Here is an 18706-nt window from a genome sequence, read left to right on the forward strand (position 1 = left end):
AGCAGCTGATCTGATCCTGCCATACTTGCCTGATATTGCAACTCGCAAGGATTTTGTGGAAGTTTACGATATTTGCGGTTTGTATTTTTCCAATATCACATCAGCAGTGGCAGAGATTTGCAGTATAATGCGTGCATTTTTGAGTATATTTAGTATTATTTGTTATTGTATGTTCTGTGTCATAGTCCTTACAGTTATGTGGTCCAACTAGGGACATGTTGGAAATGTTTCCGCTTGGGTTTCAGTAATGATCCCAAAATGATGTCCTTAGTCAGTTCGTTATTCATTAATGAATTGGAAGATCCTAAGCTGCATTCCCACAAGGTGACAGTGAAAAGAGGTATTCAATTCAACATCAACCATAAAAACACATACCAACGTTTTTTTTTTTAACCTTCTCGCTTTATTTGGCATTGAGCATTAATCTAATGCATATACATGTAAAACAAACACAGTTAAACTCACTCTGTTGCTACAGTGCAGAGAGCAATACGGACTATTATACACCTGATTGGTGATGCTTCAACAAAACGGAACTACATGAAATGTTTCCTTTTACCCGCACTACTAAATGTTCTGATTGACACGCAGGAGTCAGGAGTCTGTAATGTGCACATAAAAAACACGGGGGTGGGTTCATGCATGGTACGCAGCTGATCTTCCTCCTACTCGATTTCATTGGAGCTTCCCACGGGGGCTTCTATCTTCGTAACTGCAGGGGAACAGAAATAAATCAGGTAATTCTCTGTTCATTTTCTTCTTTGATGTTTAATCTTAAACCATGTGTTCAACATTCAATACTGTAGATGTTTTACCTGGGCAAGGTCCGCTCTCTAAGTTAATGTCATCAATGGCAATGTCACTCCTTACGGATGAACCCCTGGTGGCTTCAAACACAATCTGGAACAGAGAGAGAAGTACAGAGCTATAAAGCAAAAAGTATTAAAATACTGTTTCTGCAGAATATGGCCCGTGTGACTGATATATCTTTGTATATGAACCAATTAGGGTGCACTGCTGGATATGTATTTTATCTTCCTTATTTACAGTCAAACCTCCTGAAAATCAGCCTTAACTCATATGCAAAACAACCCAAAAGGTTAGGAATCCTATAATGTATTGTGTTTAATAGGCTGATCATATCTGTTGGGAAAATACTGAATGTACTCTTCCAATATCAGAGTAGCACATGATAACAAAGGTATCCCAACTGTAGCTGTGTACATGACAGGATGTGTGATTACCTAGAAGAGCATCGGGACTGTTTTAGGCCTATGATACAGTAAGTGATTAACAAGATGATTCAGCCTCTATGGAGATAGATATGACAAGCATGATCATTTCTAACGTGGGTCTTACTCTTAGCTAATCTAAACATACTGCTTTGAACTGGTATTGAACTGCATCCTGAGTGATATTTTTCTAACAATATCCATGTCCAGCGCACAGACTTTAAATACAAACATCCCTCAGAGGTTTCTTGCCTGATGCTGGATATTGCTCCTGTACTCCACCGTGGCCCTCAGCCAGGCAACGCTCTGCTCTCCGCTCAGTTTCCACAGCAACGCATCCTCTCCATCCTTATGGAGGTGAACGCTGAGCTGACCCGTGCCTGAGCCGTACATGTGGTAGTAGAAGCTCAAACACTGAGGCCCCCTGGAGCCTCTCAGGGGTCGAGAGAGCAGCCGCACGCTCTGACCCGACAGCATGGGCGACGCCTCCATGTGCAGGTAGTATCCTGTCAATCAAAGGTCAACGGGTTCAACGCAGACAGTTACTCCAGCTGTGTTACTGTGTAACTTTCTTTAGTTCTTTTAGAGCAGGGGTGTCCAAACTTTCTTTACTGAGGGTCACATACGTACATACAAAGATAGAGGTGAGGTATATTGCATTGTCAGTTTAGTTATAAGTTAAAAAAAACAAGCCTCATATTGCTTATAAAAAGAGAAAATATGAAGGGTGTATTTCATGCTTGTTATGTAATTAAGTTATTGGGTTATTATTTTGTATCAACTAAGATTTGTTTGAAAATGTTTCCAACTTTAATTGACCTTTTAACACATGAATACTGTGTAATATATTTGTACAAATATATTTAAGAAGTACAATATATGTCAAGTTTCATTTTGCGGGCCATATTTCAATATACTTTTGGAATTAGCTGAGGGCCGATTCAAAATGGGCCGCGGGCCGCATTTGGTCCCCGGGCCGTAGTTCGGACACCCCTGTTTTAGAGCGTGCAGAATATTGTGGATTTGGAAGGAGCGTTAAGCGTGGGACCCTCACCGAATCCCGTGCTGTGGTCTGCTCTCGGCCCGGTGTAGGAGGTAGGGGTGGGTCCTCGTCTCAACACCCAGTCTCCACTGTCACTCTGCTTGTCCTGAGTGTAGCCACACAAGCCCGCCTCAAAGTCACAGTGTCCGGTCAGAGTCGGCAACAAAGAGCCTGCAACAGCAACATGAAAACACAAAAAAAAATTCTGTAATACTTGTATTTGATAGTTGCCTTTAAAACAAAACTATGAATTAACTGTGTCGGCAGACATCAGAGACCAAAACAAATAAGGAGCACAAGTCACATGGCCCTTCGTTTCTTTGTTATAGTATTCTTTGTAAATTAGACTTTTTTGTTTTTGACCCCTTCTGACCCACAAGGTGTGTGTCCTTGTGGTTGGACTGACAGGGAGCTGTGAGGCATAACTTGAGGTGATTCATATCTTCTTTGTCGGAGAGGGGAGATAGAGACCCCTGGTGGAGGTCTGGATATTTTCCCCCTCCCCCCCCCCCCCCTCCTGCCTGAAATGCCTCCATTGGACTACTTTCGTATCGTAATAACATCACTGTGTAACAATTGTGCTTCTTCTCTGATAGGCTAAGGGACGGGACATCGCTAAGCGGTTGAATAATCACAAAAGAGCCGGCCAGCTAACCAATCAGAGCACATGGGCTCTGGTTTCATGTGACACTAGGGGACCAAATACTAAAAAAAGGAACCTGAAATTGAGGAAATCATCAAAACCCATTGAATTTAGATTTTTGGTGGTAATAATGCAGCCTTGACTCGCTGACTAGAACTCGTTTTCTCATTGCTGCGTTTAGCTAAACAGCATGTGTACCTATTGTTTTGGGAGTATTTTGATGTCGTCTGACTGCAATTAAAAATGGGGAATGGATTTTTGATCAGGGTAAATAGAGATGTGTATGAGCACGCTATGATTTGTTTTTGTTGTTGCAGTTTGTACCTTCTGTCAGCTCACAGTCTCCGAGGCTCAGGCTGATGTCGTCCAAAGCCACGGAGCCACAATCCCAGAAGCTCTTGCAAGTGCTGACGAACACCACCTGAACAGCAGAGGAAAGCAGTGAGCAGCTCCGCCATCAGAGGGTCAAAACCATCGCTCATTTACACTGACATCTCTGGAGAAAAAACAGAAACTACAAACACGTCATTACACACACGTTCTGTTTGTTTCTGCCTTGCGTGAGACTTCCTCATGGGGAATAAAAAATCCTCAATTGGAATCTTTAAATCGGTTCAATGTGTTCAGAAAGGAAGAAAAGGCCAGTGTCGGAAATCCTTTGAGCATTTAGTCATCTGGATGAATTCCTTCTCATCATGCACATGAACAAACACAGTACTTAAATAAATAAGATGCATCAAAAAGCTGAACTGTAAAAGGCTTCAACACAAGAGCAGAAAGTGAGAACAGGCTTGTTGTCCCCTCAGGGCTCCGTAAAGGACAACACTATTATTTAAGAATAAAACTGAGAAAGTGATAATTTGTTCGATTGTCGCGAATCACCAATGAGGGGATGTCTTCAGTTTGGTTTGTGGTCTGCTTGTCTTTCATAGGGCAGGCTTAGAAAAACAAGACTGGCCCAATGTCAATGAAACTTGGTGGAAAGGTGAATCCTGAGCCAAGGAAGAACTCATTACATTCTGGAGCGGATCTGCTTCCTGAAGCATTACTTTTTGTTCATGGTAAAGGCCTTAGCGAAGCTCTGTGCTCTCCGCCTTGGCGGAGGTCTGCACTTTTTGAATGCCCTTCTTGTTTGTTTATTATTTCCTGCGTCCCTTCCTCCCGTCCTTTATTCATTAATTATTTGGCTCACTGTCTCCTTCTTTCTCTCCTCCCCTCACTTACTTCCTTTTTGATCCTTCCCTCTTTCCCTTTCACGCTTATTCTCTACTGTTTTCTGCCTTTGATATTTCCACTTCCTCTCTTCTGACCTTGGCAGGCTTTGATGTCTGGAAGGTGACGTCCGTTGTGATCCAGATTCCTCTGGACTTCTCGCCCTGAGTCCAGATCCTCTCCTGGCTGCTGCCCTGCTGCAGATACACAGCCAGAGCCTGGTCCGTCTGGTTGAAACCTGCAGTTGCCAGAGATATTTTTGGTCGGTGAGTCAGTCAAATAAATCACAGCACAGCATTTACAATCAAACAATCACAGACAGCGATAACATTATGGAAATGTTCTTTCATCCGGAGAGTTTTTGGGGTGCCACTCACCCCTCAGGGAGAAGTAGAATCTCAGGCAGTACTTCATGTTCCCGGGCAGAGTTGGACCGATCAGGCGACTAACGTAACCAGAGAGAGGGCTCAGCCAGGAGTGAGCCAACAGGAAATATCCTTGAAGGAGAAGAGAGCCTTTATTTCCCTTCAAAACGGTCTCTTCCTCTGAGTCCATGCCATGAGTGTTCCTGTCACTACTGCCACCTGTTATTCATCTTGAATTCAACAGTTTTCAAATTGTTTTAACCCTCAAATCCAGATTGGTTGTACCACATTATCACCCTTTGGCTTTTAAAGCTGTGGCATCCGATTTTCTTTACTACAAAATCTATACAAAGCAACCACCACTAATAAAATGGTAATCGCTAACATATTAGCAATGTCAAATTTAAAAAAGCAACTGCTTCTGGTGGCAACATTTACCAACAACCAGATAGTAAAAATGGCAAAAACAATAAGCTAAATAGGGCTAAAAGCTTTGTGAAGCAAACAAGTTGACCACAATACCTACAATCAAACTCCACTGGATTCACTTGACTGTACAGATTTTAGTGTTATGCTAGTAAAGGTTGATGTAGTCAGGGACTGCTATTCTTAAGCAGAGATAAGGATGGACTTCAGAGATCTAGTAAACGCTCCTGCCTCTTTCTCCAAACCCTCAGAAAAATTTGATATTTTGGGGGTTTCATAATCGGCGCACGCAAAATGGCTCTATTGCGCCCCCTAAACTTAAATAGACTATTATTCATTGTAGCCCACCTGCCCCTGTGGTGTGGTCTCCGTTCCTAAATATGTTGGGCTTCACAGACACTCTCTTCCACGACGACCCGATCATCTGCTCCTGGGAGTAGCGGCAGAAACCAGACTCAAAGTCACAGTTAGCGATGGAGGGGTCAAAGGTCGGCTCTGTGGATCACATGTATGGGATCAGCAGATGTTGTTGGATTAACACTGTTTTGTATTTGGCCTTAACTTAAAGGTGACCTATCATGCAAAATGCACTTTTCTACGTCTTTTCTACATGAATATGTGTCCCCGGTGTTCCAGGGAACTCACCAAGTGTCAGAAAACACAACCCTCTCTATTTTCCTCCATACCCAAATCTCTTAAAAAGGGGCTGCAACTGATCTGATACAGACTGATCCAGATTTGAACACTTTTATGTTGTCACAGAAGTGGCGCTACGGCTATTGGGCCAACTCCACCAATCAGGAGGAGACAGCCACGGACATTTCCGTTCGAAAGCGCTGGAGACGCTGTAGTACATATACCAGGCCTGTAGATGGTGCTGTTCTCACAGAATCAGCCCATGCAAAGAGAGGGTTAAATTGAGTGAAATGAGGAATGGCTAAAATGCATGATCTGTTTGGTATTTTGAAAAATAAAAAGTATAAATATGCCTTATATAGGTATGGTCCTACACTATATTATTCAAATATAGCATTATATTATTGATTTGAACACGATCCGTGTATCCATCATTTCCTGGTCTTCTCTAAAGAAGAGGGACCAATGAAAACGTTGTCATGTTGCCGTTGTTCAGCATCAAAACATTCATCAGCTAACAATGACATTATTGTTCTATTAATCAGTTACTCTTTAAAACAGCTGGTAGTTATGGGTACTTTTTACTTAAGTACATTTCAAAGCCCATACTTCTTTACTTAAGTAAAGACGTTTAGTGAGTACTTCTACTTTTACCAGAGTATTTTTAAACACGAGTATCTGTACTTCTACTTGAGTAAAGGATGTGTGTACTTTTGCCATCTCTGCATATGAACATCCTCAATTGTTAATAATTTGGATGGTCACCCAGAAAGTATTAGATGAACAACAGTGAGTGACTGTAGCTGCAGCTCACCAGTGTCTGTGCTGCAGAACTCTGGAGAAAAGGAAATGTCATCAACTGCAACACGTCCACCTCTCGCACTGTTAAAGGACACTTCAAAGACCACCTGAGAAGAAGACACATGGAGAAGCTCATAAACAGAGATGCATGACATCGTGTGCACATCAATATAAAACCCTCACACAGAAAGAAAATGTATGTAAGAAGAAAGAACACATTTAAAAACAAACACTTTTAAATTCTGTTTTTAGAGTTAAAACTTTAGCAGCATGTTGAATAATTAGACCACCTACAATGCTGCTTCTGAATTCATTCAGCATAAAATGATAACAATTCTTCAACATTCTAGTTTTTAGAGGGGACATTTCCCATAGTTATTGCATTGCTACCACAAACAAACCAGCATGCATTTATATTATTTCTCCATTTAACTAAGCCCTTATATCATATACTATATGTATTTATCTTTAGACAATAGAACATGTAGGAAAAAGTCCTTATAATCCACTCCAATCCAACTTTATTTATATAGCACATTTAAAAACAACAGAGTTGACCAAAGTGCTGTACATCAATAAATATATAAAAAAGCAGCATAAATAAATGTAGACAGAACCGATAGGACAAAAAGAAACTAATGTAAAAGCATGAGACAATAAAACAATGATTATAGCCACAGACTGAAAACCCTCATACATGATGTAAAAACATTTAAAAACACAACAAGATAGGAAAATGTAAGAAAAACAATGTGTTATTTCTTCCTTTGAAAAGTCATATAGTCTCATCTAAATATCTTAAAGTGTTCACATACACTTTGAAATGCTATGTAGATTAAGCGTAATTCCATACTGACCTGTACAGAGTACGGTGCCTTCATTTCCACCTGCACAGGTATCCATTCTTCCAGCGTCCCGCTCCAGTCGTTTTGGTTTTCTGACCCGGCCCTCCACAGCTCCTGGTACTGACCCAGCCGGTCCCTGGTGAAAACTGAGAACAGGTTCCCTCTCTCCTCGCTTCGCTGGTACTGAAAACTCAGGCATCCGGACATCGGCACCGTCGTCATGGAAGACACCAGTTTGGCCACTTCTTTGAAAGTCTTGGCGTAGATGGAGTCCACGTACATCAAGTGACCTGAGTGGGAGCTTAGATATGAGTCAGGTTGTCGAATACAGCGTACCCACATATACTTTCCGAATCCACGCATACCCAGCATTAAAGGTACCCTATTATACTGTTTTTCATTCATTTAATATAGGTCTCATATATTCACAAAACATGTCTCTGAAGTGTTTGGCTCGAAACACCAAACAGATCATTCCAGCATCCCATAATCCCCTCTGTTTCAGCCCTGCTTCAAAAGTGCTGACTCTCTGTCTGTTACTTTAGATGAAAATAAGGAGCCCCTCCCCACGCCCCTCTGAGAGATATTTGGTTACAAAAGAACACAATGGCGCTCTAGGTGGAGATTCAGGTGATAAGGCGGGGGGTACCTTGGTTGGTGATTGGCTAATGGTTACACGAGACAACAAATTGTTATGACATCATAAAGTGGCCAAAATCTGATCAGCTCATTTTCAGACAGGTTTTTATAGAAATGGAACAGGACAAAAAGAGAGAGAATCTTTTTTCCTGAAACGTTCAGAATCTCTTTACACAGAGGGGACACATGTTGATGTATAACATACATGAAAAAGTGGATTTTGCATAATAGGTGACCTTCAAAGTAGCGTTCACTAGGTCAATTAGAACGAAAAGGACAAAATGATCACTTAGTAATTGGATGAAAACACTTTTTTGTGAATAATCCTCACCTGTCTTGTTGTTGTATGTGTGGTCGTTTGGTATGTTGTTGTGAAGGATCTGGGAACCGCCTCCTCCCACATACCAGTTTACATTAGCGTTCCACTGATTACTGTATCCACACAGGTGAGACTCCTCAAAATTACAATCTACACGCAGGAAATGAGAAACAGACGACTCATTATGGGTGTGAGTGCAAACTGATAATTGTTCATGTTTTTGTGAGGAACATAGCACAGATGGTCTGCATCCGGAGGTACATGCACATGTGAATTCTTATTTTCTTTTTGATTTCAGAAAGATGCGTGAGTGATGTATGTGTGAAGTCACTGACCCAGGCAGTACCCCGGGGTGATGTGGATCTCAAAGACGGCCACGCTGCTCCCAGTGCTCGGTCCGGGTTTACCTTCGATGACAACCTAATCGACAACACATGTTCAGTGATACCCTGCAATCCTGATAGGGAGTGACACAGGGATGATATCATAGGAGGAAAGCAATTATATGGAAGTCAAAGAGAAAGCACGCACGAAACGCACAGAAATCTAATTTGCTTTTGAAGCGGCAGGTTTTCCGTAAAATTACTTGCACAGAGAAGAATCGACACACAGGAAGACGGAGAAGAAACACACTTGTTTAAGCATGAGGTCATGGTGTGTGTGTGTGTGTGTGTGTGTGTGTGTGTGTGTGTGTGTGTGTGTGTGTGTGTGTGTGTGTGTGTGTGTGATCAAGCATTATATCCAGGGCCGTCCCTGGCGACATTGTGAGATGAGCCCCCCCCCCCCCCCCCCCCCACCGACAGGAGTGAAAACTTTTTTTGGGAAAAAAACTACTTTGCAAATATAATTCCTGTTTATTATTAATCACGGTTACTTTTTTATACAGTGAGGTAAATCGTAAATGTGCATGTATGTCGTTCAGTATGCGTTTACAGGTGAATACGTCTGCACTTCCTGCCAAATACTAGCCTCAAAAAGATTAAAATATAATTAATGCAAATAAACTACTTCTAGTAATAATCATAATCATAATCAATTCAATAATATAAATACTGTATTATTTTTATTATAATATAGTTGTAATATAGTCAAGACAAAACATGCTTATTACATGCTCAAAAAACGGATATTTCTTAAATCTGTATTCAAATGTAGTTCCCTCTGTCAGCAATGTATCAACAACTACACACACATTTCTATTAGTATTTCTCTGTGTTGTGGTTGACATGATGATGACTGTTAGGAGTTAAGGGGAGAGGCTGAGCATCACCATGAAATGTGCAAATTGACATAAAAATGAATAAAAGGGGAAAAAATGCAAGCCAATGTTATGTAAGCCAACTAGACAGACAGTTTCTCAGCGCGGAGAACTGCGCTGAGAGCTGCGCACAAGCCGAGCTCAAAAGCTGAGGCCCCCTGCGCAATGTGAGGCCCCATGGAGCCTGCATGATCGGCCTGTAGGGAGGGACGGCCCTGAGGATATCAGAGGTAATTTGAACTTATTTAGATAAACTAGTGCAGTGACTGTTTAAAACATGCCAGTTCGGAGTGGGCTAATTGCTTTTCCACTGTTTTTGCTGCTTATAGCTTTTTCACAGTTTGTGTCCACCTTAATATTAGCTCATTTATTTAAGGCTCTGGTTTGGTCTCCACCAATTCCTGAGAACGTTTCTGTCTCTTTATAGCTGCAAGAATTGAGAAGGGTCAAGCACGGATCAAATCCTGCAAAAATAATATGCGTTAAAAAGGAAGACGAAGAAGATTAACCTTTATTTATCCCCTAGGGGGAAATTCCCCCTAGAGGATAAATAAAGGTTAATCTTCTTCGCTAGGGGAAGGAGGCTAAACCAAGGAGGCTAAACATACAACAAATATTTTTGATATAACTGTAACTTAAAAAGTTTGGTTTAGCAACATTTTGCAACAAAATAAGTAATAATTTCCCCCTCTTCATGTTGTGGTGTGCTAACAATAACACCAGCTAGCGTTAGCAAAGGCCAGTACATTTGTTGGTCACTCGTTACGTTACATAACTTTAATAACTTTAATAACTAATTGTAATCTTTCATTTGGTATTATTAGCAGAGGTAGTGGCACATGATGCAATATATTAAATATGTGCTAAATAGGTATTATTGGTTAACAATAAACACTTTTTTTTAACAAATCTCTGCAACAGGATGCTATAGCTAGAATATAGCAGCTAGGTGTTTCACTGTCTTTTCTAGCTAACAGTAGTTGTTAACTTGATCTTATTGGTATCATTTTTCCTTTTCTTCTAACTAGAAGGAAAATTAGCATGTTTCCCATCTAGAATATTTGTAATTGAAAGGTGAAAGTGATAAAGGGATATTTGGTAGGAGGCCTAAGTTCCAGCTATGAGAATGAGTTGCTTGGTTTCGGTTCAGTGAGACTAACTAGAGAGCAGAACGATTTATCAGTCAGTTCGCTTCTACCTCTGACATTTTCCTTTTTTCTTTTTTACCTAGGTCTGGTCTGAAATACATTAATGCACTGAGGTGCCCACACATAGCACACACCCCTCTCTCCATTATGTAGGTCACGACCCTGTCACAGACAGCTCTGCCCGAGTCTGGATGTAATATAAACATGTGCTGTACTATTCCCACACAGTGTTTGGATAATGTGTGCATGTGAAGGTGTGTGTTATTGTTTCTGCACACTTTGTCTTTGCCTCAATTTGGGCCCCATGTGTAATTTATATGAATCTAGTTTTGGCCTCCTTTCAACGACAGCATGAGAACTTGGTTTTTGCATTTCCAGGTTCCAGGTTTTTTTTGCTAAATCTCTCTAAAAGGGTCAAATTTCACTTGTTTTGCATCAATCTTGATACAGGGTACTTATTATATGTTATAGTTTGGATTCCTAAAGCTTGTAGTCTATTATCCCATCATTCAAGGGTGGTTTTCACTATAAGTAATGTTTTTTTTTTGGATGGACACTATCATTTACATTTTTTTACTATGTTCAATCTGAATTTACTTTAAAATAAAAAAAATCAATATTGATTCTGACTCTTCTACATCCAACTTCCTTTGAGAAAAAATATTAATAATTCAACTCTTTTAGAAGGAAAGTTATGGTCATTTGTTTTGGGAATGTCATTTTTGAGCCTGAGACTTGGAAAACAGGCTCGGGGCTTATCAGGTTAACAAAGAGAGAATATACCTGTGAGCAGAAACAGTTTTTCCAATTCTTAGATGTTTGTTCCCTAACAGTGGACTGCTCATATCTGTTACTTTGATTTGAGTAGTTTTCAATATATGTAATGTTTCCAAACAGTCCTCAAAAGCAACCATCTTAGGTTTACTTTCCGTTTGTCTACGATATCACTAAAACTGAATGTTAAATTGACATTACACTTGCTGTTGGTTTTCGTGGTAGCCATATGATGAATATGACAAATGCTTTTGGTGACCTTCTGAGCTTTTCGGTTAAGCGATAATTTAACCAACATTTGACAATTCTACAATTTAGGCATCACATGTTATTATGGGCAGGTGGACTTGACCTTTTAATAAGCATGTTCAAGCAAGAGGATGAACACTGTCTACACTCTGATACATTGGGGGCCTCTTTGTGGATTTTACTTTGGCTACTATGTTTTCTATTTCAAGCCTTTCAGACAAAGATTAGATACTATTTCAGAAGTCCTCTCACCGTGTAAGGCTCGGTGGTGTTTTGCAGGTCCATGCTGGAGATGACCCAGCTGTCAGAGGGTGCCTGGCTGCTCCACAGCGGTCTGTCGAAGCTCTTTCCCTCAGTGCTCTGCAGGACCTCCAGGCTCCCCGACCCGCTGATCTGGTAGACGAGCCTCAGGCAGCTCCACTCGCTCTGCTCTAGAGCCGGGCTCAGCAGGACCCCTGAGGTCTCTCTCTGTGGTCCGCCATCTGCACCTATCTGATCCTCCTGGTCGTCGCTCGCGGCTGCTTCCACCGACACAAAACGGCCTGAAATAAAAAGGTATTTCCGATTTGGAGAAAACATTGTAAAAAATTCCACTGACAAAGAACAAAAATGTGATTAAAAGGACACATATTGATAGCTTTTGACTTTATTTGACTGATCCAAATGTTTATTTTTTATGCATTCATTTTCATTGACATCAGTTGTTGAGTTAAATTAGTTTCGACACTCCTTCTTTCTTACTAGAGATTTAAATACAATTAAAAATAAACTCCTTTGCATAACTAAACTGAAGGTTTACTTTACACCAGACTGGAAACTGTCTAATTTGTAATTCATTGTTAGTTTAGTGGTTGCCTTTCATTTTGTCAGTGTCTCTATCATAAAGTCAGTTAGCATCACCTGTCAGCTGTAAATGAGACATGAAGCTCAGCGCAAGTTCAGGCAGGAAGACCTATCACTTCGTATTGCGCGTCATGGCAATACTCGCTCCCTTCACTAAAGGATAGGGAGCGCCACTCCTCAGCTAACCTATCACTTCCCTCCATTCACAAGCCTAATCATCGCACCTGTTAATCCCTCTATATATGCTCTCCCCTTTTCCATCAGCTGTCTTCCAGGTGTCAACGCGCAACCCTCCTCCACCCCTTCGCCTCCTGCTTCCAACTCAGGACCAAGCTTAACCTTCTCCCTTCCAACCGGACCTAACCACTTATCACCACCACCAGTGTCTAGACCCAGGGGGTTAATCGGACACGGTTCTTCCCTTCCCGAATGACATCCTACCAAACCTGGGCCTAATCGCCAAACACCATTTCATTCACTTGTTATAAACTGTCATCATTATGTTTCATTTTTATAATGTGACCCGATAATAAACATGTATTCCATACATCACGTCTCTCCTGATTGAAATGGCAGTCTGCATTGTAATAAATAAACTTTCAGGCCAACTCGGTCAAAAATTATTATTATATTTTATGGAATTCCTCTACTGGTTGTACCTTCAATATTACAATGACCAACATAAAAACAAGTGTTTAGCACAAAGTCAAGAAAATTCTCGCAGAAAGTCATATATCGCTTACTTCTACAATGTTTGCTAACGAGTGAGCTACCTGCTTGCTTTTGGCGTCATCAAAGCCCAAAGCAACAAGCAATAAATATTACAGTTTAGTAGCTGGGGTAGTAACTATAGTAACGCAGTGTAGGCGGAGCCTTGACGTCATATTCAATGCGAAACACAAAAGCAACATCAGCCGTTAGCTCTTAGCCCTCAGAGCTCACAGCTCCTCATATCTGTTCAGAAACTTGACAAAAGTTAAACAAGTACAAACCACAGACTGTCTGTGTCATGGCGAATACAGTCAGAGGTTTATTTATGTCTGTATAGGCCGTTGTTGTGAGTGTGGACGGTCGGAGCATATACAACGTTAACTTAGCCAATCTCCATTCAGAAAACACGCATTTAAAAAGGTTTTTCGCCTGCTTTCTGTCTGCAGACTTGTCTAAGCATTAATTCATGGTTTTTACTAACCGGTATCAGTAGGCTATGTTGTTACTTTGGCATAATTTTGAAACGTGTATTACAATTAAATCACAGTCAAATATGTTCATTTTGTTGTAGTTGCCAGCGATTCTCTCACTAGTTTAGCATACTCAGCCCGGTTGTTGGCCCGGAAAGAACCTCAATTTTGGAGAGCCAGAAAAACTGTGAAAAAGTATACCGCTAGCCAGAACTACGCCTAGTGGAAACGCAACCAAAAACGGTGCGGGCACGTCACGCTTAAACCACGCTCCGCGCTGTATTGGAAAAGCTCCATTACTGAGCTAATGGCTAACATGTTGCCTTTCAGCAGGTCTAGTTGGCCATTGTCGCCACAGTTTAGCATGTCAGCAAACAAAATTTAGCTCAGGGCAAATTCAAATGTAGACCTGATGGTGGCGCTAGCTAAAAAGTCAGGATTATGCAATCTACCCAACAGCTTCTATAAGGGATAGAACAGGGAAGAAACATGTAGAAGGCTGGATAATGTCTAATGGAAATGTCCAATTTGAATTCTGCTCCCACCATAACACAGACTCCTAGCTTACTTTTTGCTCCAGGGGTCTCTGATCTCTCCTGAGTCTGTGATTTATTTTTTGTCCCAGTGGAATGCCCTGCAGCCTTGGGGCTCCTATTGCCTGACACACACACACACACACACACACACACACACACACACACACACACACACACACACACACACACACACACACACACACACACACACACACACACACACACACACACACACACACACATCCCCACACACCCCCCCCCCCACACACACACACACACACACACACACACACACACACACACACACACACACACACACACACACGAGAGAGCTGAGCTCATTTTACTGTTACTATGGTCAATTCAAGATGTCTTTCGTCTTTTTTTGCTAATAAACTCTAATTGTTTACAAATGTTTGTTGACAGAATGTAAGTTTCATAACCTTGGCTCACTTTTAAGCTGATGTGTTGCCTTGATTGAATCAGTGTATCTGCCTTGTTTGGATTAACAAAAAATGACGTAAAAATGGCTTAATACTGTTAGCATGACTTCACTTCTCTATTACGGTCAGCTGTGCTGCACAGAGCATAGAAAGGAAAGGGGAGTGAGCGACCAAGAACTGAGTTAACTACTCTGACCTTTTTAGAAGCTGGTTTCAATAGTAACAAGGATGGAAACAGGAAGATATAAACCGGTTTATGTATCCAAGAGGGAAGACTAAAAGTGAGACCGAGATTCGCTTAACAGCAGAACAATTTTCGGGCAAGTAGGAGCAAGGTGGAGGAAAAAAAGTTGTGATAAGTAGTGGAACCCTTCAGGGTGATACAAGAGTCCTGCTAACCCTGGCTGGTTCCTTTCGCAATAATGACCAGCTCGCAGCATATGAACCCTTAGTTCTGCCTTGTATTTGCCATTTTTCCTTATATTTTTTTAACTTGATACAGTGTTGACGTTTTTATGTAGGCCAATCCAGAAGTTAGCAACGCATTGTTTGCCTGCATTTATGCTTTAATCATACAAATTGTGTTCATTTGGGATGATAATTTTTCCGAAAAACATGAACCATATGTATTTACTGCAATATTCCAAAATCCAATGGAATAAGCCCATCGACTTTTGCAAAATCCAACGCTCAACAATGCTGTTTTATGGACTTCTCAATGGTACTGTAGACCCGCCCTAAATCTTCCCAGCTATATCGTCTATTTTACACTTAATAGGACCAAAATATACAATATACACATAATGCCGCAATGAAGGCAACTTACTACTAGTATTTGAGACCATAAACTCATCATCAGTAAATTGTTAACTGAGGTAATAAATCAATTGAGAGGTTGAGTCATTTCCTAGCCGCTTTCACACCAAGTACTTTGCCGTACTTAGTTCCCAGTACTTAGTCCCGCCGAACTCTTCAGTCCCGGAACTGTCCCAGTAAATCGCATTCACACCGGAATAAGGCCCTGACATGGATATATAATAAGAACTGGATACAGCGTCGGAGGCGGGGTCACGTTCTTTCCCACGAGAGCTGCTCATTGGCGCATGAGGACAAAATGGCCCAACTTTTGAGAGAGCGAAACGTCACAGATTACCCGTCATGCCTGGCTGTCAGAGCAGAAGAACACGTATGTGCGCTCATAGAGCATGCGCAGTTGAGTTGCCCCTTAAGCCCCACCCCTCGAGCTCCCACTCTCAGATGCGTGTTCATGATATAGAGGAAAATAACTTTCAGAATAACGTTATTAGCACATTTTACAACTTGAGGACCTAATGAATAAGGGCTATACAATAGTTCATACTGGGTAGTTTATTTGGTTAAAAAAAAATTACGATTTACAGACCACTCTTTCCCATTTTTAGTCAATGGGAAAAAGTATTTCTGGGCCGAGGGACATCACGGACTGATACGGAAGTTGCAGTACCGCCGTTTGGACACAACGAATAATTTCCTCAGAGTCCGGTGCACTTCCTGGGGGCTTGGTCCCTGAGGGAGGATTACGCAAATGAAGCCGCTGACGTCACTTCTGACACCCGAAGTCCTGGAGTCCCCTGGACTCCGGGACTTCGGGTGTCGCTGTAAATCGCCACCCGAAGCCCCGTGTAAATCGCCAGAAGCGCCGACACCTCCTCATCAGTCCACCGCTCCCAAATTTTATTTTGTGTAGCCATAAGTTAGTCTTTCTCCGTTGGTGCGCTGGGCTAATGCTACTGCTAATAATGCTAATGCGAGCAAATAAAATGGCGGCTTCACAAAACTTTTCAGAGTTTTACGGGGCGTGGTTTGCAATTCGCCCAGCCAATCAGAAATTTGAACCTTTTTCCTCCCCAGGAAAGTACCACCTCTTTAGCAGGGACTGAAAAAGGGTGAAAAGCTTCCCGAAAAAAAAAAGTTCCAGTTCCAGATCTTTTTGGTGTGAACGCAAAATCCAAGGAACTATCGGAACTATTCCTGGGAAAAGTACTACGGTGTGAAAGCGCCACTCATTTTTGCAATCAGTGGAGTCCCCCCCCTGCTGGCCATTAGATAGAATACAGGTTAAGCAACTTCCACATTGGCATTGCTTTTAGATACCAGACGTTATACCCCTTGGGTTGGTATGCATATTCTTATTTCACTCATGGAACAAAGGCAAATAAGCACATTTCCCAAAATGCTGACATGCACCCTTAAAGAGGTAAAAGTGTTTATTTCATCAACACTACACCACTTAGTACACGGCTTCAAATATTTAGGATTTTGCTCTCTGAACATTCCTGTTACATTCATTAAGAGATGCCAAAACATACCTGGCAGATTCAGTTATTTTAAGTGAAAACATTTAACTTTAGGGACAAGTTTTGTGCAATTAAAATCAGGTCAGAGAGCTGAGTGTTTTGTAACATAAACATAAGCTCCACCTCTGAAAGCGGGCCTACTTCCTGTCGCAATTAACTTGACAGGATCCTGCTGCTACTGCACCATGAGGCATGGGTCTCCGGCAGCTAGAGCCATCCCATTATTTCATCACAGTCTTCATGTGTATGACATCTCAGCACATAGCACATATACAACAAAAGAGAATGTTATAGGAGTTGGCGACAGATGGTAAACAGCGTAATGTACACATGATCTAATCTGCATTCATCTGTTGGCTTTGATCACTTGACACAACTTAGATATGGGTGTGTAAGGAACTCATCTGGATCAGCTGCAGTACCAACGTGGCAGGGGTGCCAAAATCTGTTATTTCACTGACTCCAGATGTTGGACTCAATGCAGAGCAGATGTGCTTCTTTTCACCAGTGAGCCACTGTGGTAACCCCAAACCAGCACCAAAACAACTACGACAGGAACACGCAAGCATGATTACATCACACCAATTCTGGCTTCCCTCCACTGGCTTCCTGTCCATTTTAGAGTTCATTTTAAGATGTTATTAATTGTTTTTAAAATCGCTTAATGGGCTGGCCCCTCAGTACATCTCCGCTCTCCTAAAGGTGTACACCCCTTCAAGGTGTTTGAGGTCGGCTGATCAGCTGCTGCTAGTAGTCCCTAAAACCCTAAGAAAAAGACCAGGGGAGACCAAGCCTTCTCAGCGGTAGCCCCTGGGCTCTGGAACGACCTGCCCGCCCCCATGTCAAATTGTCGCCCACCCTCCAAACTTTCAAGTCCCGCAGAAGACCCACCTCTTTTCCCTCGCTTTCAAGTCAGTTTGAGCTATGTTTTATCGATTTTTATGCTTTTATTGTCTGTCCATAGCCTTTGTGTACCTTGTATTAATTCTATACCTTTTATCTTTTCTTATGTATGCCTTTTATCTGTTATTGTAATATTTATTATAATGTTATGTTTGCTGTGAAGCACTTTGGTAAACCCTCTGTTTTTAGTAAGTGCATTGGATTGGATTGACATCACAGCTAAACCTGCAACCACTGCTAAAAGAAACACGATGAAGCCTACATCAAGCAAAAGCCTCTAATTGTAATGTTTAAAGACTGAAGATGTTGTGCAGAGCGTCTCCCAGTACCTTCTTTGTGCAGCGTCCAGCTTGTAAAGTCTGGATCTGACGTATATCCGCAGGTGTTGGACTCAAAGTTGCAGGAGCCTGGCAACAGGTCGTGTGCTTGGATGGTAGCTTTGAGGAAAAAGAAAGAAGAAGAGGGAAATTGGAGTGAGAGAATGGTAAGAATGAATCATAGCAACAGAAACATGCCCTCATCTACTGGCATTGGCACGACCATTAAATAAAAGTACTCACCAGCTAAAGTCAGGAGGTAGAATGGAAGCATTGCAGCTTTCTTTTCAAATTACCCAACCTGAAAATAAGAAAAGCAATAGTAGGTCTCACGTTGCATCCACAAAAAAGCACAAAAAGCTGCAGGAAAAGTGTGTTTTTTAAGATTTCCTCCAGTGAGAGTCGTCTGAGTGTCTCTCCAGCTCATAGACTGGCAGCCCACTGCAGAAATGGAAAGCGTGTGTCTGGACAACAGAGCAGGGAGGAGGAGGAAGAGAGGACTGAGAGGGAGGGAAAGAGGTGGAGAAAAGAAGGTGAGCAATGCAGTTGGGAAGCCAG

General features: G+C 41.7%; 1 protein-coding gene across 1 annotated transcript; it reads right to left on the reverse strand.

Moving 5' to 3' along the window:
* Positions 1 to 380: 380 nt before the first annotated feature.
* On the reverse strand, positions 381 to 18611 carry LOC307023782 (MAM domain-containing protein 2-like). Its single transcript, XM_079657352.1, has 15 exons — positions 18392 to 18611; positions 18161 to 18268; positions 11842 to 12131; positions 8496 to 8580; positions 8173 to 8310; positions 7215 to 7492; positions 6371 to 6464; positions 5269 to 5415; positions 4507 to 4626; positions 4228 to 4367; positions 3242 to 3338; positions 2287 to 2445; positions 1485 to 1738; positions 816 to 900; positions 381 to 712 (listed from the first exon to the last, which is right to left on the reverse strand). The coding sequence occupies exons 1-15, from the start codon at positions 18420 to 18422 to the stop codon at positions 666 to 668; spliced, it is 2073 nt and encodes a 690-aa protein (XP_079513478.1). The 5' UTR covers positions 18423 to 18611; the 3' UTR covers positions 381 to 665.
* Positions 18612 to 18706: the final 95 nt, after the last annotated feature.

Source organism: Notothenia rossii, assembly GCF_949606895.1.
Source record: "Notothenia rossii genome assembly, chromosome: 11".
NCBI lineage: Eukaryota > Metazoa > Chordata > Actinopteri > Perciformes > Nototheniidae > Notothenia > Notothenia rossii.

What these genes read in the sequence shown, in the direction of transcription:
- LOC307023782 (XM_079657352.1), bottom strand. Translation starts at nt 18,422, where the DNA reads ATGCTTCCATTCTACCTCCTGACTTTAGCTG. An exon ending in ACACCACCGAGCCTTACACG is followed by an intron (nt 8,581 to 11,841) that starts GTGAGAGGACTT and finishes GTTGTCGATTAG; the next exon opens with GTTGTCATCGAAGGTAAACC. An exon ending in AGGCACCGTACTCTGTACAG is followed by an intron (nt 6,465 to 7,214) that starts GTCAGTATGGAA and finishes TCTTCTTCTCAG; the next exon opens with GTGGTCTTTGAAGTGTCCTT.